The sequence below is a fragment of the Pseudophryne corroboree genome, chromosome 1 (assembly GCF_028390025.1).
Source record: "Pseudophryne corroboree isolate aPseCor3 chromosome 1, aPseCor3.hap2, whole genome shotgun sequence".
NCBI lineage: Eukaryota > Metazoa > Chordata > Amphibia > Anura > Myobatrachidae > Pseudophryne > Pseudophryne corroboree.
The window spans coordinates 833,071,178-833,094,489 of NC_086444.1; the positions used below are offsets into that span (position 1 = coordinate 833,071,178).

The 23,312-nt window shown below is 47.7% G+C and overlaps 1 protein-coding gene across 4 annotated transcripts in view; it reads left to right on the forward strand.

Moving 5' to 3' along the window:
• Positions 1–23,312, forward strand: part of YTHDC1 (YTH N6-methyladenosine RNA binding protein C1) — a 243,666-nt gene that overhangs the window by 139,466 nt on the left and 80,888 nt on the right. For all 4 annotated transcript variants that reach the window (XM_063919842.1, XM_063919840.1, XM_063919844.1 and 1 more), the window contains one exon: positions 22,518–22,612. In XM_063919842.1, the coding sequence (XP_063775912.1) occupies positions 22,518–22,612 (95 nt within the window). The remainder of the gene's footprint in view (positions 1–22,517; positions 22,613–23,312) is intronic.

Genomic DNA, 23,312 nt, shown 5'->3' on the forward strand with positions numbered 1-23,312 from the left:
CAAGATGGAATCCATTCGCTCAATTATTGCTGCCATGGAGCCGGGGGAATATTTGGCATCAATAGACATAAAAGACGCCTACCTACATGTCCCTATTTGGGCGGGTCATCAATCTCTTCTGAGATTTGCAATCGGACCTTGGCATTTTCAGTTTCAGGCTCTTCCCTATGGTCTATCCACGACTCCTCGGGTGTTTACAAAGGTCATGGGTCATGTAGTAGCGGTTCTGCGTTATCAGGGGGTCAACATCACTCCATACTTGGACGATCTGTTACTCAAGGCCCCGTCAGAGATGATCCTTTACCAGAACTTGCGTCTCACGATAGAGACTCTGCAGTCATTCGGTTGGATAATAAACTTTCCAAAGTCGTCTTTGATTCCTTCCCAGAAAATTATATTTCTGGGACTTCGACACCAACAACCAGAAGGTGTTTCTTCCTTCGGACAAGATTCAGGATCTGCAGTACAGAATTCGGACACTGTTGCACTTACCGGTAGTTTCGGTCCTCAGATGCATGCAAGTGTTAGGCAAGATGGTGTTGGCCTTCGAGGCAGTACCATATGCCAGATTTCATGCCCGACCTCTTCAGACTCAGATTCTCAGCGGTTGGTTGCGGATGGAACCACGTCTCGAATTGCAGTTGAGTCGATTATCGGTGAAGACTCGTCAATCACTTCACTGGTGGCTTCACAGCCACAATTTATCAAAAGGAGCTCCGTTCACGATTTGGTCTTGGATGTTGGTCACCACAGACTCCAGCCTCAGCGGTTGGGGAGCGGTGTTCCAGACTCATCACTTTCAGGGACACTGGAACAGTCAGGAGTCGACACTACAGATCAACATTTCGGAGTTGAGGGCAATCCGATATGCACTTCTTCAGATTCAAACCATGGTACAAGGTCATCCAGTTCGTGTTCAGTCCGACAACGCCACGGCAGTGGCTTACATAAACAAACAGGGAGGAACTCGAAGCTGGGCCGCCATGAGGGAAGTCACTCAGATTCTCATGTGGGCGGAACATTGGGTTCCGGTGATATCCGCAATTCACATTCCAGGAGTCGAGAACTGGGAAGCGGATTTTTTGAGCCGGCACACGATTCTTCCGGGAGAATGGGAGCTTCACCAGGAAGTGTTTCTAACTCTAGTAGCCCACTGGGGAATGCCCGACGTAGACCTGATGGCGTCGCGTCTCAACAAAAAAAGCTCCCTCACTATGGCTCGCGTACTCTGGATCCTCAGACACTTTTAATCGATGCTCTGACAGCCCCGTGGCAGTTTCAACTGGTATACGTGTTCCCGCCAATTCCTCTGATTCCACGGCGGCGAGAAGGTCTCGCAATCATTCTGGTGGCTCCAGACTGGCCACGCCGGCAGTGGTACACTCTACTGCACGACATGGTCGTCGGGGAGCCATTTCGTCTTCCCTTGCGGCCAGACCTTCTTCTTCAAGGACTATGTCACCACCCAGATTTAAGTCGGCTGGCTTTGACGGCTTTGTTCTTGAATCCAACATTTTAAGAGTAAAAGGTTTTTCTCGTTCTGTTGTGCAGACGATGATTCAGGCTAGGAAGCCGGTGACTTCTGGAATTTACCACAGGGTATGGCGCATTTACATTGCTTGGTGCGAAAAGCGTGGGTTGACGCCGCATTTATTTAGGATTCCTCGTCTGCTGTCTATCCTTCAGGAGGGCCTCCAGAAGGGTTTGAGACTTTCTTCAGGGTCAGGTTTTGGCCTTGTCTGTTCTTTTTCAACGAAAACTAGCTATTATTCCAGAGGTTCAGACATTCCTTCAGGGAGTACTTCGGATTCAACCACCTTTTATTCCTCCGGTTCCTCCCTGGGATTTAAACTTAGTCCTTACGGCTCTTCAAAATTCTCCGTTTGAGCCTTTGGAATCCTACGTTATCTAACTCAAAGTTGTTTTTCTTTTAGCTATTGCATCAGCCAGACGGGTGTCTGAGTTAGCGGCTCTTTCTTGCAGACCACCGTTGTTAGTTTTTCATGATGACCGGGTGGTTCTGAGGACAAAGCCTTCCTTCCTTCCGAAGGTTGTCTCGGCTTTCCATTTAAATCAGGACATTGTCCTTCCAGCGTTTGCTCCGTCTTCTTCCGGAGAGAACTCCCATTTGGCCCTCTTTGATGTTGTCAGGGCTTTACGCATTTATTTGTCTCGCACTGAATCGTTCCGTCGTACGGATACATTATTGGTATTGATTGATGCTCCCAAACGAGGTTGGCCGGCTTCCAAGAACACAGTAGCCCATTAGGAAACTTCGGCCATCAGACAGGCGTATGTGTCTTCCAATGTTTCGGTTCCTAACGCAATTAGGGCTCATTCGACTAGAGCTGTTGGAGCCTCTTGGGCTGTTCGCGGTGGTGCATCTATTGAGCAGCTATGCAGGGCGGCGACCTGGTTGTCAGTCCATACTTTCACGAAGTTTTACCGTTTCCATACTTTCCGTTTGGAAACTGCCTCCGATGGGCGTCGTATTTTACAGGCGGCCATGCCGTCTACGTCTCCCTCCTCTTATTAGCTTGCTTTGGGAAATCCGACAAGTAACGGCGCAGCGTCCCCCAGATGGATGACAGAGAAATAGGGATTTTTGTTTACTTACCGTAAAATCTGTTTCTCTGAGTCCATCTGGGGGACGCTGCGATCCCTCCCGTAGATTTGTCTGGTTTACTCGGTTATTTTTTCTGGTCTATCTCCTTTGGCTTGGCTAAACGTTAACTGAACTGAGGGCTGGGCAGGAGGGAGATGGGGGAGGAGGCAGTTTGTTTGATAGTTCTGTGCCAAACTCCACTACCACACACCTCTAACCCACAAGTAACGGCGCAGCGTCCCACAGATGGACTCTGAGAAAGAGATTTTACGGTAAGTAAACAAAAATCCCTATTTTCTGGCAAAAGTACATATATACAGCTAGGCACTGTATATAAAAGAGCCCCCGACAGTTTTTTCAATATTTGAGCGGGACCGAAGCCCGCCGCTGAGGGGGCGGAGCTTGTTCCTCAGCACTCATCAGCGCCATTTTCTCCACAGCACAGCGCTGAGAGGAAGCTCCCCGGACTCTCCCCTGCTTATCCACGGTGAAAGAGGGTTTTAAAGAAGGGGGGGGGGGGGGCACATAATTTGGCGCAAAATACAGATTACAGTGCTTTCTGGGTAAACATATTGTGTTTTTTTTTTTCCTGGGTCATTGGCGCTGGGTGTGTGCTGGCATACTCTCTCTCTGTCTCTCCAAAGGGCTTTATGGGGGAACTGTCTTCAGATAAGAGGATTCCCTGTGTGTGTGGTGTCGGTACGTGTGTGTCGGCATGTCTGAGGTAGAAGGCTCTCCTAGGGAGGAGGTGGAGCAAATGAGTGTGGTGTCTCCGTCAACAACGCTGACACCTGACTGGATGGATATGTGGAATGTTTTAAGTGCTAATGTGAATTTATTGCACAAAAGACTGGACAAAGCTGAAGCTAGGGAACAGGAAGGGAGTCAACCCCTGCCTGTCCCTATGTCGCAGGGATCTTCGGGGTCTCAAAAGCGCCCACTATCCCAAATAGTAGACACTGATACCGACACGGATTCTGACTCCAGTGTCTACTACGATGATGCAAAATTACAGCCAAAATTGGCTAAAAGTATTCGATATATGATTATTGCAATAAAGGATGTACTGCATATCACTGATGACCCCTCTGTCCCTGACACGAGGGTACACATGTTTAAGGGAAAGAAAGCTGAGGTAACCTTTCCCCCCTCTCATGAGCTGAACGAGTTGTGTGAAAAAGCGTGGGAATCTCCAGACAAGAAACTGCAGATTCCCAAAAGGATTCTTATGGCGTGTCCTTTCCCGGCAAAGGACAGGATATGGTGGGAATCCTCCCCTAGGGTGGACAAAGCGTTGACACGCTTATCCAAAAAGGTAGCGCTGCCATCCCAAGATACGGCTACCCTTAGGGATCCTGCTGATCGCAAGCAGGAGGGTACCTTGAAGTCCATTTACACATTCTGGTACCTTACTCAGACCGGCGATAGCGTCGGCTTGGGTTTGTAGCACTGTAGTAGCGTGGACAGATACCTTATCGACGGAAATTGATACCCTGGATAAGGATACCATTTTATTGACCCTAGGACATATTAAAGATGCTGTCTTATACATGAGAGATGCTCAAAGAGACATTGGTCTACTGGGTTCTAGAGTCAACGCTATGTCGATTTCTGCTAGACGAGTCCTATGGACCCAGCAATGGACAGGTGATGCCGACTCAAAGAGGCATATGGAGGTTTTACCTTTCAGGGGTGAGGAACTGTTTGGAGACGGTCTCTCGGACCTGGTCTCCACAGCTACGGCAGGTAAATCAAATTTTTTGCCTTATATTCCCTCACAGCCTAAGAAAGCGCCACATTATCAAATGCAGTCCTTTCGGTCACAGAGAAACAAGAGAGTACGACGTGCGTCCTTTCTTGCCAGAGGTAAGGGCAAAGGGAAAAAGCTGCAAAACACAGCTAGTTCCCAGGAACAGAAGTCCTCCCTGGCCTCTACTAAATCCACCGCATGACGCTGGGGCTCCGCTAAGGGAGTCCACCCCAGTGGGGGCACGTCTTCGACTTTTCAGCCACATCTGGGTTCACTCACAGGTGGAACCCTGGGCAATAGAAATTGTTTCTCAGGGTTACAAGCTGGAATGCGAAGAGGTGCCTCCTCGCTGGTTTTTCAAATCGGCCTTACCAGCTTCTCCCCCAGAAAGGGAGATAGTGTTAAATGCAATTCACAAATTGTATCTTCAACAGGTGGTGGTAAAAGTTCCCCTACTTCAACAAGGGAGGGGATATTACTCAACCCTGTTGTTGTCCCGAAACCGGTCGGTTCGGTCAGACCCATTTTAAATTTAAAATCCCTGAACCTATACTTGAAAAGGTTCAAGATGGAATCGCTCAGAGCGGTCATCGCCAGCCTGGAAGGGGGGGATTTTATGGTATCCCTGGACATAAAGGATGCATACCTTCATGTTCCCATATATCCACCTCATCAGGCGTACCTGAGATTTGCGGTACAGGATTGTCATTACCAATTTCAGACGTTGCCGTTTGGGCTTTCCACGGCCCCGAGGATTTTCACCAAGGTAATGGCGGAAATGATGGTGCTCCTGCGCAAGCAATGTGTCACAATTATCCCGTACTTGGACGATCTCCTCATAAAAGCGAGATCACGAGAGCAGTTGCTGAACAGCGTGTCACTTTCACTGAAGGTGTTACAGCAACATGGCTGGATTCTCAATATCCCGAAGTCGCAGTTAGTTCCTACGACTCGTCTGACCTTCTTAGGCATGATTCTAGATACGGACCAGAAAAGGGTGTATCTTCCGATAGAAAAAGCCCAGGAACTCATGACTCTGGTCAGGAACCTATTGAAGCCAAAACAAGTGTCAGTGCATAACTGCACTCGGGTCCTGGGGAAGATGGTGGCATCTTACGAGGCCATTTCCTTCGGCAGGTTCCATGCGAGGACTTTCCAATGGGACATACTGGACAAGTGGCGAGGGTCACATCTACAGATTCATCAGTTGATCACCCTGTCCCCCAGGGCCAGGGTATCTCTCCTGTGGTGGCTACAGAGTGCTCACCTTCTAGAGGGTCGCAGGTTCGGCATTCAGGACTGGATTCTTGTAACCACGGACGCGAGCCTCCGAGGTTGGGGAGCTGTCACACAGGGAAGAAACTTCCAAGGTCTTTGGTCAAGTCAAGAGACTTGTCTTCACATCAACGTCCTGGAGCTGAGGGCCATATACAACGCCCTTCGTCAAGCGGAGACCTTGCTTCGCGACCTACTGATTCTGATCCAGTCAGACAACATCACCGCAGTGGCTCATGTAAACCGCCAAGGCGGCACAAGGAGCAATGGCGGAAGCCACCAGGATTCTTCGATAGGCGGAAAATCATGTAAGCGCACTGTCAGCAGTGTTCATTCCTGGAGTGGACAACTGGGAAGCAGACTTCCTCAGCAGACACGACCTGCATCCAGGAGAGTGGGGACTTCATCAGGAAGTCTTAATTGCAAGTCAGTGGGGACTGCCCCAGATTGACATGATGGCGTCCCGCCCTAGTGACACCGTGGGTTTTCCAGTCGGTCTATGTGTTTCCTCCTCTTCCTCTCATCCCAAAGGTGTTGAGAATAATAAGAAAAAGAGGAGTGCAGACAATTCTCATTGTTCCGGATTGGCCGCGAAGGGCCTGGTATCCGAATCTGCAGGAGATGCTCACAGAAGATCCATGGCCTCTTCCTCTAAGACAGGACTTTTTGCAACAGGGACCCTGTCTGTTCCAAGACTTACCGTGGCTGCGTTTGACGGCATGGCAGTTGAACGCCGGATCCTAGCGGAAAAGGGCATTCCGGATGAGGTCATTCCTACTCTGATAAAGGCTAGGAAGAACGTGACAGCAAAACATTATCACCGTATATGGCGAAAGTATGTTTCTTGGTGTGAGGCCAGGAATGCTCCTCCGAAAGAATTCCATCTGGGCCGTTTCCTTCACTTCCTACAAACTGGAGTGAATTTGGGCCTAACATTAGGCTCCATTAAGGTTCAGATTTCGGCCTTATCCATTTTCTTTCAGAAGGAATTAGCTTCTCTCCCAGAAGTACAGACTTTTGTGTAGGGAGTGCTGCATATTCAGCCTCCTTTTGTACCTCCGGTGGCGCCTTGGGACCTTAACGTGGTGTTAAGTTTTCTTAAGTCACATTGGTTTGAACCACTTAAAACAGTGGAGTTGAAATATCTCACTTGGAAGGTGGTCATGTTGTTAGCCTTGGCTTCGGCTAGGCGAGTTTTGGAATTAGCGGCTTTATCACATAAAAGCCCCTATCTGGTTTTCCATATGGATAGAGCGGAATTGCGGACCAGTCCTCATTCTTTGCCTAAGGTGGTGTCATCTTTTCATATGAACCAACCTATTGTGGTGCCTGTGGCTACGCGAGACTTGGAGGATTCCGAGTCCCTTGATGTGGTCAGGACTTTGAAAATTTACGTGGCCAGAACGGCTAGGGTCAGAAAAAAGAAGCACTGTTTGTCCTGTATGCAGCCAACAAGGTTGGTGCTCTTGCTTCAAAACAGACTATTGCTTGCTGGATCTGTAACACGATTCAGCAGGCTTTTTCTACGGCTGGATTGCCGTTACCAAAATCGGGTAAGGCCCATTCCACTAGGAAGGTGGGCTCTTCTTGGGCGGCTGCCCGAGGTGTCTCGGCATTACAACTGTGTCGAGCTGCTACTTGGTCGGGGTCAAACACCTTTGCAAAGTTCTATAAGTTTGATACCATGGCTGAGGAGGACCTCCTGTTTGCTCAATCGGTGCTGCAGAGTCATCCACACTCTCCCGCCCGTTTGGAAGCTTTGGTATAATCCCCATGGTCCTTACGGAGTCCCCAGCATCTTCTAGGACGTTAGAGAAAATAAGATTTTAAACCTACCGTTAAATCTTTTTCTCGTAGTCCGTAGAGGATGCTGGGTGCCCGTCCCAAGTGCGGACTACTTCTGCAAGACTTGTATATAGTTTTGCTTACATAAGGGTTATGTTATAGTTTTCATCGGTATCAGACTAATGCGGTGTTGTTTTCATACTGTTAACTGGTTAGTATATCACAAGTTATACGGTGTGAATGGTGTGGGCTGGTATGAATCTTGCCCTTGGATTAACAAAAATCCTTTCCTCGTACTGTCCGTCTCCTCTATGCACAGTTTCTCTAACTGAGGTCTGGAGGAGGGGCATAGAGGGAGGAGCCAGTGCACACCCATACCTAAAGTTCTTTCTTAAAGTGCCCATGTCTCCTGCGGAGCCTTTCTATTCCCCATGGTCCTTACGGAGTCCCCAGCATCCTCTACGGACTACGAGAAAAAGATTTACCGGTAGGTTTAAAATCTTATTTTTCTTTTCTTTTAGAGAGCTGTGTAGAACTGGGCTTTTCATTTTGGACGTCAAAGATGCTTAATAAATCTTATTCGCTGTTCACATTTCTACTAATTTTATACAGCGCACCAGGGAAGCGTTCAGTTGTAAGGAATGTCACTGGGGGCCTGCCGTTCCGGTGGTTTCGTACTCTGCCCTGCAGTATCATTGTATTTAAAAAAAAATTGCTGTATTTACTGTGCACTGGCCTGGAAAGAATTCAGGCTGCCTCTGCCATTGCTCCTGCACTATTGGTTCTTCCTAGATTTACATACGCCACAGCTGTGGCGTTGTTCGACTGAATCCGTACTGGCCAGCCAGGATGGACTGGACTTCCAGGAGAGACAAAGATGGCTCTGAGCTAAAGCACATTGATTGGAAGAGAGGTCTCCGACTGTGACCAAAGTCCTTGGAGCCAAATATGTAATGTCACGACTTGTGTCTGTGGTTTTGACTTCAAAATCCGGAGTTACCAAGTATTGTCCCTGAAGTAGATCGGAAACAAGCCACCAATGGAGAGATTGACTTGTGCTGGCTGGCGAACAGAACAAACTGAGATGAGAGGGACTCTGCACCCCGTCCAATTGTGGAGAATCTCCCACTGAAATTCTTACAGTGGAACCTGGAGTTCTGAGTGGTCTTGAATGTGGAGACCTTTGTGCCCAACATCTTCATGCACAGCAAGATTGACGGACGTGGTGTAGACAGGTTCCGAACTTCGGATTCCCTCAGAAATAGGTGTTGTAAAGAGGTGTCAAATTCCACCCTGAGGAGTAGAAGGTGATGAAAAGGAATCAGATAAGACTTCTCAAAATTCAGGATGTAGCCATGATCCTGAAGCAGCTGTACTGTGCAATCTAGCTGTACTTGTAACTGATACCGAATCGACCTTCACAAGCAAATCATCCAGATAAGGTATTAATGTAATACCACCTTTTGAGTAGCAGAATCGCCATTACCACTATGATCTTGGGGAAAACTCGGGGGGCCATGGCTATTCAGAATGGCAGAGCTTGGCACTAATAGACTTTTCACTACTGTGAACCAGAATAGTGAGTAATGGCCTGCCGAAATAAAAACCAAGTTATATACACCTTGACATCTAGTGATGCCAAAAATGTGTTGGCGTCTATGCCGTGGATCACTAAGCGGAGAGATTACTTTTAGAAAATGATCCTCCCAAAGCCTGGTATTTAAGGCACAAAGGTTCAGAATTGGGCAGAAGGAACCGGTCTGTTTCCAAACGAGAGTGTTTGGAGTAGAATCCCAGCTTCCGTTCTCACTTTGAACCGGAGCAAAAAATCCATTTGAAAGAAGAGAATTGTTAGTTTTGTGTAATGCTACCCTCTTATCCACATTCCAGAGTAGAGCGGTGGCGATATTACACTGGTGGATCCTGGAGGTCGATGACATAACCTCTGGAAAGGATGTCCTGCACCCAGGAGTCTGAAGACTCATCCATTGGTCTCTGAACTCGAGCTATCCGCCTCGGGCAGGCAACAAAATTGGGATATAGGAGAAACCCCATCAAGCAATAGTTAATAGTGAAAAGTTAATGCATATCTCAAGGTGTTAGGCACCTTGCGATACAGGTTTGATCATGATGCATGCTCCTGTGGGGTCAGTATCACAAGGCTAGATAGAGTGCAGGCAAGTCAATCTTGACTATCTAGCTAGTGTACTATCTAGTACAAAGTATAGTCAGAATTGGCACTTAGTCAAAATCATACATAGACAAAATCTCAAGCACAGATAGTCAAAATCTGTACTATCTGGGCTCTGGGGGAGTTCAAGGGAAATCGCATAGTCAAAATCGGACATAGCAGGGATCTCACCATGTGTACACACCTTTAGCCCCAGTTAATCTGCCTTTTAATTGCCGAGCCCCTCTCGGGGAAGAAGTGTCCTCTGGTAGACTTGCCTATGTTGGACACCCTCCCCCGAAAGGAATAGCAATAGGCCTGGTAACATGGACCCCACTGTTTTGGGGTTGCTACAGGAAGAAATTAACTTTTCCCACCTGTAGCTTAGGCTTTAACTTTTATCCAACTCTGGTCCAAACGGTGCACCACCTTCCTCACTCAAAGGTAAGCGTTTCTAAGAAATGCTTAGATTTGTACTCTGGATCCCAAGCACGGTGCCGAGACAGCTGTAGACAAAACCCTCAAAGCTACCAAAGCACCATCCTGTACAACTTTGCACACACAATCTGCTGCTCCCCAGAGTTGCCCAGCCAGGTCCAGTAAGACCTTTCTGGAGGAATAGTCTTGAAGCCCAAGTCTCCATAACTCAAGCCATTCACGCAGAGGTTTGTAAAGGATAGATAACCCATACCCCACAAAAAAAAAAAAAAAGGATATGAGCGAAGCCCCTCTCTTCTGTCAGCCACTAGGGGACACTGGCACAACTTCAAGACCGTGGGGTGGTGATGGTGGCTTTCAGGGATCTGGCACTTAATCTAAGAAGTGAAACAGGCTCCTCCCCATCATCCCTCAGTTTTGAATTTGTGCAGAGGGAGCCGGTCACTGCTGACTGAGCTCTAGCTCAGTCTATATTTACTTTCATTAATTTATTTAGCTTTTTTTATTCATGGGACTTGGTTCCCTCAGCCTCAGGAACCCTTTGCCACTTTTACGAGAGAAGCGAGGTCCGGGTAACACACTAGCAGCGTGAAGCTGCACAAGGAGGACAGCGCTTAACCTGAGAAGCACTGTTCCTCCCGAGATAGCCACATCCTGAGGCTCCTGTTGGGTTGAGTGAGCCTCCTTGCGTGAGGCACTGTGCAGCGCACACGTACAGCACAGCGGCACGGTCTCTACTACACTGCCGTGCTGACAGTACACAGCGCAGCAGTGTGGGTGAGTGAGCCTCCTTGTGTGGGGCACTGTGCGCAAGTGGCCACAGCGTGGTCTCTACTGCACTGTGGCGCGGCAGCATAGCTTTCTCAGTGCAGGACAGATAGAGTTTACAGCAGAGGTTAGTGGAGCAGATCCACGGCAAGCAGCGGATCTGGGGGCTAAGGCGCAGGGCATATAACTAGAAGGCAGACGGCATCTGGAGCACCTGGTGAGTTGGGTGCATTTTAATTGTGTAAGGCACCCACTCAAAATTGCGCTTAGGGGCCTGGTTCAGATGGGGTGCCTGTGCATAGGGGACGGAGTTGGCAGGTTTCAAACTGTAAATCATAGAAAAGGGCGCCTTCCTCAGCTAGGCAGCTCATGAATAGCAACAATGTTACCTATCTCCTCATGAATCAACATTGTTAGCAGAGACAGGTGCAGATTCCTTCAGACTGCCAGAAACCTGAAAGCCTGCACATAAAATAAAGGCTGGTGCCAGAGGTAGTCAGAATAGGGGAGTAGTACAAATATTATACCTCCCTCTATCCTTCTGATATTTCTCTCTCTCTCTCTATTATTGAGAGTGCTGGTGTGAATTGTATGTGTCTGACCCAGATGAAGAAGTTCCACAGGAACCTTCTCAAGGGGTTGAACCTCTTATTTTATCTGTAAGTTAAGTTTTGACTTCCGTGACTACTACACCTGATTCACCATATACTGCTTTATTTGGTAGAAAGCCGCGTTCATCGGACACATATCTTTTTCCCAAGTAACTGGATGGTCCGCTGACGGAGGCTTGGAAACACCCAGACAAGTGGTTTCAGATTACTAAAAGTTTTCTAAGTATTTATCCATTTCCATCAGTTATGACGGATAAATGGGAGATGTTACCTCGAGTGGACTCCTCTCTATCCAGGTTGTCCAAAAATACTGCATTATCTATTCTGGGCCCAAATTCGTTGAAAGACCCGTCTAACCGGAAGCTGGACATCATGCGGAAGTCCATCTATTTGGCCGCAGGTGTCTCACTTAGACTAACCTTGGTAAGTTCCTGGGTGAACAAGGCAGTGGAGCATTGGTCCATTAAATTGATTAAAGGACTCACAAGAGAGTTCCGTTAGAAGAAGTATTGATCTTAGCGGATTTATATTAAATAATCTGCTATATACGTAGGCGAAGCGGTTAGAGATATTGGTCAAGTTAACTCGAGGAGCTCGGCAGCAACTATTGCAGCCAGAACAGTTCTTTGGCTTCAGTCATAGCAAGTTGACGCTGAGTCCAAAAGAGCGGCGGAAGCACTTCCGTTTACAGGTGACATTCTTTTTGGAAAAGAACTAGACTCGTTAATTTCTTAGGCTACGGGTGGTAAATCTACCTTTTTACCAACTCTTCCACCACCACTGCGCTCTTATACTGGAATTTCCTTTTGGCCCTCTCTTTCCACTCAGCCTTTTAGAGGACGCGGAAGAGCTACACCCTTGCGAGGTAGAGGTCGCGGCAAACAACCAGTCGCTGCTTGTCGCAGAGACCCAAAGCTTGCAAAAAAGACAGTGGCATGACTGTCTCCCCTCCCACCGGGGCCCAAGTACGGTGGGAGCGCGGCTTCAAAACTTTCAGGATGCCTGGTTAAAGATATATCAGACAATGCGTGGATTTGCAATATCTCTCAAGGGTACAAGTTAGATTTCTAAGTTTCTCTAACGTCCTAAGTGGATGCTGGGGACTCCGTAAGGACCATGGGGATTAGCGGCTCCGCAGGAGACTGGGCACAACTAAAGAAAGCTTTAGGACTACCTGGTGTGCACTGGCTCCTCCCACTAAGACCCTCCTCCAGACCTCTGTTAGATTCTTGTGCCCGGCTGAGCTGGATGCACACTAGGGGCTCTCCTGAGCTCCTAGAAAGAAAGTATATTTAGGTTTTTTATTTTACAGTGAGATCTGCTGGCAACAGACTCACTGCAGCGAGGGACTAAGGGGAGAAGAAGCGAACCTACCTAACAGGTGGTAGTTTGGGCTTCTTAGGCTACTGGACACCATTAGCTCCAGAGGGATCGACCGCAGGACCCGACCTTGGTGTTCGTTCCCGGAGCCGCGCCGCCGTCCCCCTTACAGAGCCAGAAGCATGAAGAGTCCGGAAAATCGGCGGCAGAAGACTTCGGTCTTCACCAAGGTAGCGCACAGCACTGCAGCTGTGCGCCATTGCTCCTCATGTACACCTCACACTCCGGTCACTGATGGGTGCAGGGCGCTGGGGGGGGCGCCCTGAGGGCAATATATGACACCTTGGCTGGCAAATCTACATCATATATAGTCCTAGAGGCTATATAGATGTAAAATTACCCCTGCCAGTATTCCAGAAAAAGCGGTAGAAAGTCAGTTGAAAAAGGGGCGGGGCTTCTCCCTCAACACACTGGCGCCATTTTCTCTTCACAGTGCAGCTGGAAGACAGCTCCCCAGGCTCTCCCCTGTAGTTTTCAGGCTCAAGGGGTTAAAAAGAGAGGGGGGGCACTAAATTTAGGCGCAATATATGTATACAAGCAGCTATTTGGGGAAAAATCACTCAGTTATAGTGTTAATCCCTGCATTATATAGCGCTCTGGTGTGTGCTGGCATACTCTCTCTCGGTCTCCCCAAAGGACTTTGTGGGGTCCTGTCCTCAGTCAGAGCATTCCCTGTGTGTGTGCGGTGTGTCGGTACGGCTGTGTCGACATGTTGGATGAGGAAGGTTACGTGGAGGCGGAGCAGAGGCCGATAAATGGGATGTCGCCCCCTGTGGGGCTGACACCAGAGTGGATGGATAGGTGGAAGGTATTAACCGACAGTGTCAACTCCTTACATAAAAGGCTGGATGACGTAACAGCTGTGGGACAGCCGGCTTCTCAGCCCGCGCCTGCCCAGGCATCTCAAAGGCCATCAGGGGCTCAAAAAACGCCTGTTACCTCAGATGGCAGACACAGATGTCGACACGGAGTCTGACTCCAGTGTCGACGAGGTTGAGACATATACACAATCCACTAGGAACATCCGTTACATGATCTCGGCAATGAAAAATGTGTTACGCATTTTCTGACATGAACCCAAGTACCACATAAAAGGGGTTTTATTTTTGGGGAGAAAAAGCAGCCAGTGTTTTGTTCCCCCATCAGATGAATGAATGAAGTGTGTAAAGAAGCGTGGTTTCCTCCGATAAGAAACTGGTAATTTCTAAAAAGTTACTGATGGCGTACCCTTTCCCGCCAGAGGATAGGTCACGTTGGGAGATATCCCTTAGGGTGGATAAGGCGCTCACACGTTTGTCAAAAGGTGGCACTGCCGTCTTAGGATACGGCCACCTTGAAGGAACCTGCTGATAAAAAGCAGGAGGCGATCCTGAAGTCTGTATTTACACACTCAGGTTATATACTGAAACCTGCAATTGCCTCAGCATAAATAGTGCTGCTGCAGCGTGGTCTTGATACCCTGTCAGATAATAATAATACGCTAAGACAGGGATAATATTTTGCTAACATTGAGCATATTTAAGACGTTGTCTTATATATAAAGGATGCACAGAGGGATATTTGTCGGCTGGCATCCAGAATTAATGCAATGTCCATTCTGCCAGGAGGGTATTAGAAACCCGGCAGTGTTTCTAATACCCTCAGGTATTTTACAGGCAGGTGATGCTGCCTGTAAAAGGCACATGGAGTTTTCTGCCTTATAAGGGTGAGGAATTGTTTGGGGATGGTCTCTGGGACCTTGTATCCACAGCAACAGCTGGGAATAAAACAATTTTACCTCAGGTTTCCTCACAGCCTAAGAAAGCACCGTATTTTCAGGTACAGTCCTTTCGGCTTCAGAAAAGCAAGCTGGTCAAGGGCGCTTCCTTTCTGCACAGAGACAAGGGAAGAAGGATAAAAGCTGCACCAGCAGCCAGTTCCCAGGATCAAAAATCTTCCCCCGCTTCCTCTGAGTCCACCGCATGACGCTGGGGCTCTACAGGTGGAGACAGGTGCGGTAGGGGTGCGTCTTGGGAACTTCAGGGACCAGTGGGCTTGCCCACAGGTGGATCTCTAGGTTCTGCAAATAGTATCACAGAGATACAGGCTGGAGTTCGAGGCGACTCCCCCTCGCCGTTACCTCACATCAGCCTTGCCTGCTGCCCTCGGAGAAAGGTAGTACTGGCGGCAATTCACAAGCTGTACTTCCAGCAGGTGAAATCAAGGTACCCCTCCTTCAACAAGGCCGGGGTTACTATTCCAAAATGTTGTGGTACCGAAACCAGACGGTTCGGTGAGACCCATTCTAAAATGGAAAGCCTTGAACACTTATATACGAAGGTTCAAGTTCAAAATGGAATCGCTGAGGGCGATTATTGCAAGCCTGGAGAATTTCATGGTATCACTGGACATCAAGGATGATTACCTGCATGTCCCTATTTACCCTCTTCACCAGGAGTACCTCAATATTGTGGTACAGGATTGTCATTACCAATTCCAGACGTTGCCGTTGGTCTGTCCCCGGCACCGAGGTATTTACCAAGGTAATGGCCGAAATAATTATCCCGTACTTGGACGATCTCCTTATAAAGACGAGGTCCAGGGAGCAGTTGTTCGTCGGAGTAGCACTATCTCGGGAAGTGCTACAACAGCACGGCTGGTTTCTGAATATTCCAAAGTCGCAGCTGGTTCCTACGACGCGTCTACTGTTCCTGGGTATGGTTCTGGACACAGAACAGGATAAAAAGGTTTTCTTCCGGAGGAGAAGTCCAAGGAGTTGTTGTCTCTAGACAGAGACCTCCTAATACGTATACAGGTGTCGGTGCATCAATGCACGCGAGCCCTGGGAAAGATGGTAGCTTCTTACGAAGAAATTCCATTCGCCAAGTCCCATGCAAGGATTTTCCAGTGGGATCTGTTGGACAAGTGGTCCGGGTCGCATCTTCAGATGCATCGGCGGATAACCCTGTCTCCAAGGGTCAGGGTGTCGCTGTTGTGGTGGCTGCAGAGTGCTCATCTTCTAGGGGGCCACAGATTCGGCATACAGGACTGGGTCCTGGTGACAACGGATGCCAGCCTTCGAGGCTGGGGGGCAGTCACACAGGGAAGGAACTTCCAAGGCTATGGAAAAGTCAGGAGACTTCCCTACACATAAATACTCTGGAACTGAGGGCCATTTACAATGCCTTAAGTCAGGCTAGACCCCTGCTTCAACACCGGCCGGTGCTGATCCAGTCAGACAACATCACGGCGGTCGCTCATGTAAACCGACAGGGCGGCACAAGAAGCAGGATGGCGATGGCATAAGCCACAAGGATTCTCCAATGGGCGGAAAATCATGTGTTAGCACTGTCAGCAGTGTTCATTCCCGGAGTGGACAACTGAGAAGCAGACTTTCTCAGAAGACACGACCTCCACCCGGGAGAGTAGGGACTTCATCCAGAAGTCTTCCAAATGATTGTACACCGTTGGGAAAGGCCACAGGTGGACATGATGGCGTCCCGCCTCAACTAAAAGTTACAAAGATATTGCGCCAGGTCAAGGACCCTCAGGCGATAGCTGTGGACGCTCTGGTAACACCGTGGGTGTACCAGTCGGTGTATGTGTTCCCTTCTCTGCCTCTCTTACCCAGGGTAATGAGAATAATGAGAGGAGTAAGAAATATACTCATTGTTCCGGGTTGGCCAAGAAGAGCTTGGTAACCAGAATTCCAAGAAATGATCTCAGAGGACCTATGGCCTCTGCCGCTCAGACAGGACCTGCTGCAGCAGGGGGCCTGTCTGTTCCAAGACGTACCGCGGCTGCGTTGACGACATGGCGGTTGAACGCCGGATCCTGAAGGAAAAGGGAATTCCGGAGGAAGTTATCCCTACGCTATTTAAAGCTAGGAAAGAAGTGAACGCAAACCATTATCACCGCATATGGCGAAAATATGTTGCGTACTGTGAGGCCAGGAAGGCCCCAAAGGAGAAATTTAAGCTAGGTCGATTTCTGCACTTCCTACAGTCAGAGGTGACTATGGGCCTAAAATTTGGTTCCATTAAGGTCCAGATTTCGGCTCTATCGATTTTCTTCCAAAATTGAACTGGCTTCACTGCCTGAAGTTCAGACTTTTGTTAAGGGAGTGCTGCATAGTCAGCCCCCGTTTGTGCCTCCAGTGGCACCATGGGATCTCAACGTGGTGTTGGATTTCCTGAAGTCGCATTGGGTTGAGCCACTTAAATCCGTGGAGCTATAATACCTCACGTGGAAAGTGGTCATTCTGTGGGCCTTGGTGTCGGCCAGGCGTGTATCAGAATTGGCGGCTTTGTGATACAAAAGCCTTTATCTGTTTTTTATATGGATAAGGCGGAATTGAGGACTCGTTCCCAATTCCTTCCTAAGGTGGTATCAGTTTTTCATGTGAACCAACCTATTGTGGTGCCTGCGGCTACTTGGGACTTGGAGGATTCCAAGTTACTGGATGTAGTCAGGGCCCTGAAAAGTATATGTTTCCAGGACAGCTGGAGTCAGGAAAACTGACTCGCTATTTCTCCTGTATGCACCCAACAAGCTGGGTGCTCCTGCTTCTAAGCAGACGGTTGCTCGCTGGATCTGTAGCACGATTCAACTTGCACATTCTGCGGCTGGACTGCCGCACCCTGAATCTGTAAAAGCCCATTCCACGAGGAAAGGGGCTCTTCTTGGGCGGCTGCCCGAGGGGTCTCGGCTTTACAGTTTTGCCGAGCTGTTACTTGGTCGGGTTCAAACACTTTTGCAAGAGTCTTCAAGTTTGATACCCTGGCTGAGGAGGACCTTGAGTTTGCTCATTCGGTGCTGCAGAGTCATCCGCACTCTCCCGCCCGTTTGGGAGCTTTGGTATAATCCCCATGGTCCTTACGGAGTCCCCAGCATCCACTTAGGACGTTAGAGAAAATAAGATTTTACTCACCGGTAAATCTATTTCTCGTAGTCCGTAATGGATGCTGGGCGCCCATCCCAAGTGCGGATTGTCTGCAATACTTGTATATAGTTATTGCCTAACTAAAGGGTTATTGTTGAGCCATCTGTTGAGAGGCTCAGTTGTTATCATACTGTTAACTGGGTATAGTATCACGAGTTATACGGTGTGGCTGGTATGAGTCTTACCCGGGATTCAAAATCCTTCCTTATTGTGTCAGCTCTTCCGGGCACAGTATCCTAACTGAGGTCTGGAGGAGGGTCTTAGTGGGAGGAGCCAGTGCACACCAGGTAGTCCTAAAGCTTTCTTTAGTTGTGCCCAGTCTCCTGCGGAGCCGCTAATCCCCATGGTCCTTACGGAGTCCCCAGCATCCACTACGGACTACGAGAAATAGATTTACCGGTGAGTAAAATCTTATTTTTGCCGCCAAAGAAATATTTTACAACAAGTCTCCCACTTCTGTACAAACGTTTGGCCCTTCAAGGTGCAATACAGTCCTTGGTAGAATTGGCTGTGTTAATGCCGGTACCACTGCTTCAACGAAAGATGGGTTACTAGTCCAATCTTTCCGTAGTACCAAAACCAGACTTTACTGTACGACCAATTCTGAATCTGAAATTGTTAAATCCGTTTCTGTCTTATTACCGGTTCAAGATGAAGCCGCTCAACTTGGTGATCTCGAGCCTGGAACCCAAGGAATTTGATATCTCTGGACATCAAGGATTCAAATATCCACATTCTGATATGGGAACCACACCAAACGTTTCTCAGGTTCGCTTTTCAACAGGATCAATTTCAGTTCAGAGCCTTACCATTTGGTCTGTCCACAGCCCCCAGGGTGTTTACCAAGGTCATGTCGTGATAATTGCTCACCTCAGATCATTGGGAGTCACAATAATACCATACTTAGACGACCTCCTCCTCAAAGCTCCATCAGATCTCATTCTCCAGGAGCATGCTCTATTAACATACAATGTATTAGTGGAACACGGATGGATAATTTTCGGAAATCCAATTTTCAGCCGTCCAGAGTATCCAGTTTCTCTGTGTGATCCTGGACACAAACGTCCAGAAATTTTTTTATTTTTTTTTCCTCATGACAAAGCTCTGGGTATACAGAAACTGGAACAAGCTGTCCTCAAGCCAAGGCTGGTATCTGTCCATTTATGCATTTGTTTGCTTGGGAAAATGGTAGCAGCTTTCGAATCTCTGTAGTTCAGCAGTTTTCATTCACATCCTTTCCAGCTGGAATTGTTACATCCATGATCAGGGTCGCATCTACACCTTCAACCGTTAGTTTGACTGACTCCAGAGATGCGACCTTTGCTTCTTTGGTGGCTCCAACTGCACAATCTCACTGCGGGCAGGCGGTCCGGTGTATGGGACTAGACGCTCCTAATGACTGATGCCAGCCTCGGGATGGGACACGGTTGTGTTGGACTTCCTTCTTCAGAGCCATTGGTCTCCACAGGAATCACTGTTGCCAATAAATGTGTTGGAACGGATAGCGATCTACAATGCACTGGTAAAAGCTGCCCAAGTTCTTCGATCCAAGGCAGTAAAGGTTCAATCGGACAATGCGACTGCTGTAGCGGACGTAAACAGGCAGGGAGGAACTTGCAGTCGCCAAGCGATGCGAGAGGTGTCACGGATTCTCTAGTGGGCCGAACGCAACGCTGTAGTCCTCTCAGCAGTATTCATTCCAGGAGTAGACAATTGAGAAGCAGACTACGTCAGCCGTCGGGATCTACATCTGGGAGAATGGGCACTTCACCTAGAGGTGTTTGACGCTCTGACACAGTGCTGGGGGTGTCCAGAGGTTGATCTCATGGCATCCCGTTTCAATCATCAGCTTCCTCGAAACATCTCCAGAACGTGGGATCCTCAGGCGGAAGCTGTAGATGCTCTTACCGTGCCTTGGCCGTACGACCTACATGTTTCCTTTAATTGTCTCGAATTCTCAAGAGATTCAAACGGGAGTCAATCTCGGTGATCTTGGTGGCACCAGATTGGCCTCAGAGCTTGGTTTCAGACCTGCGCCTTCTGCTAGCGGACGATCCTTGGCTTCTACCCCTGCGAACGTATCTACTCCAACAAGGGCCCTTCGTGCATCCAGATTTACCACACCTGTGTTTAACGGGATGGCTCTTGAGGCAGACATACTAAAAAGCAAGGGAATTCCGGAATGTGAGATTCCCACAATGTTGCGTGCACGAAAACCTGGTACGGCAGCCCATTATCTTGGTGTGACCGAAAAGGGTTTCTATCAGATTGTTTTCGTCTCTCACGGTTCTTGCTCTTCAGGCAGGTTTAGATTCCGGAATTCGTCTGGGATCCCTGAAAGTTCAGTTATCTGCCATATCGATTTTCTTTCAGAGACGCCTGGCTCCTTCCGTATGGGCAAACTTTCCTACAATGGGTCCTTCAGGTACAACCCCCGTTTGTTCCCCCTGCAGGTCCTTGGAACTTGAATCTGGTGCTAGATTATCTGCAGTCACCATGTTTTGAACCCTTGGAAGACGCAGATATTAACTATCTTACTTGGAAGACTGTTTTTCTATTAGCCATAGCTTCAGCCTGAGGGTATCTGAATTAAGTGCCTTGTCTTGTATGCCTCTCTACTTGATTTTTCATCCTGATAGGGCACAGTTGAAAACACATGCTTCCCTTTCTTCCCAAGGTCGTGTCTGCTTTTCATATCAATCAGCTGATTGTGGTACCGTCCTTACAGGAGGACTCTGGGACACCTTCTCTGGATGTAGTGAGAACGTTGAAGATCTACGTGGAACGGACAACACCGTTAAAGACTGATGCTATATGATCTCCTGCGACGAGGGTGGCCTGCTCCTAAGCAGACCTTGGTCCGCTGGATTCTGTTGACTATTAGACAAGCCTATCTACACCAATCTAGGCAACCTCCATTATCCATTTCGGCCCACTCTACATGCACAGTTGTGTCTTCCTGGGCCGCTAGTAGGGGGGCTACCACGTCTCAACTCTGTACCACGTCTCAACTCTGTAGAGCAGCCACTTGGTCCAGTATTCATACGTTTGCCAAGTTCTACAAGTTTGATACGTTTGCGGCTTCATCCTCACGGGTTGGCCGTCTTGTTTTGCAAGGTCCTTAGTGAGCTCCCGCCCAGGGGACGGACGGACTTTGGAACGTCCTTACGGTCTTGAAGTTGTGCCAGTGTCCCCTAATGGCTGACAGAAAAAGGAGGATTTTGGTACTTACCGATAAATCCCCTTTTCAGAAGCCATAGGGGACACTGGCCGCCCGCCCATCGCTGTTCTCTTGCCTTCATTGTTCTGTTCTGTTTGTTATGTACTCTTCCCTCATATAGTTCAGATCTCTTGTTCCCGTCTCCTCTTGGCGAATTCATGACTGGAGGAGGAGCCTGTTTCACTTCTTAGATTATTTAAAGTGCCAGCTCCCTCAAAGCCATCATCATCACCCCACGGTCTTGAAGTTGTGCCAGTGTCCCCTATGGCTTCCGAAAAAATGGATTTATCGGTAAGTACAAAAATACTCCTTTTTTTATTTTATTTTATAACTGATCCTTAAAAGACGCCGAACCCTGAACCGGAAGAGCAGTTGATCTTAACTAAACACTGCACAGGTGCGTCAATCTTGGGATGGGAGGTTGCTTCCACTTGGTAACGTGACCCACTAGAAGATGGTAAAGGGATTCAAACTTACGAGGAGCTGAAACCTTATCTGGTGCCTTCCAAAACGCCTCGATTATCAAAGAGATCCAAGGAAGAAGAAACAGTAATCCTTCTCTTGTGCCACCGCTTGAAAGCACCTCCTACTGTACTTCTGCTTGGGTTTCTAGATCTAGCAGTCCAGGGTCCGTTGAACCGAAGTAATGAGATAATACACGCCTTAGTCTGCTGAAGACTCCAGGTCCTCACCCTCAATAATGGCAACCTCATCCAGCGGTTCACCCGCCGCCTCTGGAACCTCTAACAAGACATTAACAGGCCCTGCGCTGCTTAGGGTCCTCAATAAAAACTTTCCAATAGATGGAATCTTTCTGAAACTCTGATGCTGTGCGCTGCCGACTGGCTATAGACACCCACACTGAGAAAATTGCTGCCACCTTAACCTGCTCCTCTCACTGAAGCGCCACGAGCTGAGCTAATTCAGAGACGGTTTCCCCTAGAACATGGCCCAATGCTGGCTCTACCATGGCAGAAGCAGCACTTTCTTACGTCTGCACGTTTTGAGGCTCAGTCTGACTGGCCCCATACAACGTCAGAGTCCAGCTGGTCCACATAGTAAATTAACTTTTTACGGGGTACAAGTGAAAAACAGCTCTATAGTAGTGCTTTTAGCTTTGATGGACTTTGTCTTGTCCGTCATAGTCCCCTCACGGCCCTGCTAAGTAGCAGACACACGCAGACTAAAGTCAAATAGATAGTAAATTAAGTTTAAGTACAGGTTACTGAGCAACTGACGACCCTATAATATATGGGCTGTAATAAATGTAAAAAATTAAACAAAACCTAACTATCTACTGAGGGCTGTACCCATGTACGAAGGCACTTTAAACAAATACAACAAAAGTCTGACATGCTGAGGTCTTCAAGCTATAGTTTCATTTAAGTGTCAGCACCGCAGTCCGAACCTAGAAAATTCTCTGTACTGTGTAAATGTATGTGAAGTATTATAGCCCTGCAAAGGTTTTTTTTTTCTTCTCGCTTTTAACATAGAATCTAAAAAGACTGATCTTTTCTTATCTCCATACTTCTTGTTGTTTTTTTGTTGTTGTTTTCCCCACTATTTTATCTTTTTTTCTTTTTTCTTTTTGCAGAACGAATCAATAAAATTCGGTATATTCTCCAGGATGCTCGTTTCTTTCTCATAAAGAGCAACAACCATGAAAATGTATCTTTAGCTAAAGCAAAGGTAAGCTTAAAAGTCAGAGTGAAAACATGCGTCTTTTATCTATCTGCTTGACCTTTAGTGTTTTTATATGCAAATAGGGGTTTACACTTTCTACTACTGTGGGCTCTTTCCTATTGTGCGATGCCTGCAGTTTCATTATTCAGAATTTGTCTTGTGGTGGTCAGAACTTTGTACAGTGTGTAACCCTATATGAATCCCTGCACATATCCAGCTCTTTGGTACTAGTCACATAATTCAGTTATTTCTTGAGTTTGCTTGGGGATCCGTTATTCTATTTATTTCGTCAGTTTGTTCACACACACCCTGAGAAAATGTAATAAAAATGGGTTAAACGTGACCCTTTTTTTTCGTACCAATGGGTTCTTATACTTGTAGCATGCGATAAAGCATAAGAATTGGGGCATGCTGAATTCGGAAATTTTAAATGCACTAATATGAACTAGCACAATTGACTTTTCTTTTTCATCCACTAGGGGTCACTGGAGTACTCTTGGGATATGGACTGCTTCCGCAGGAAACAGGGCACTGAATATTTAAATTTAGAACTCTCCATATCCCAGAGTACCTCAGTGTTTTTTCTGTGCTCATGCACTAACAGAGGCTTGTGTGGGGTTCCACACTTTTCTTTGAATATTTTTTGATTTTAATTTTTAATTTTCCCTTTTTTTATAACTACTTAAACACATCCCTTCCCAGTTTC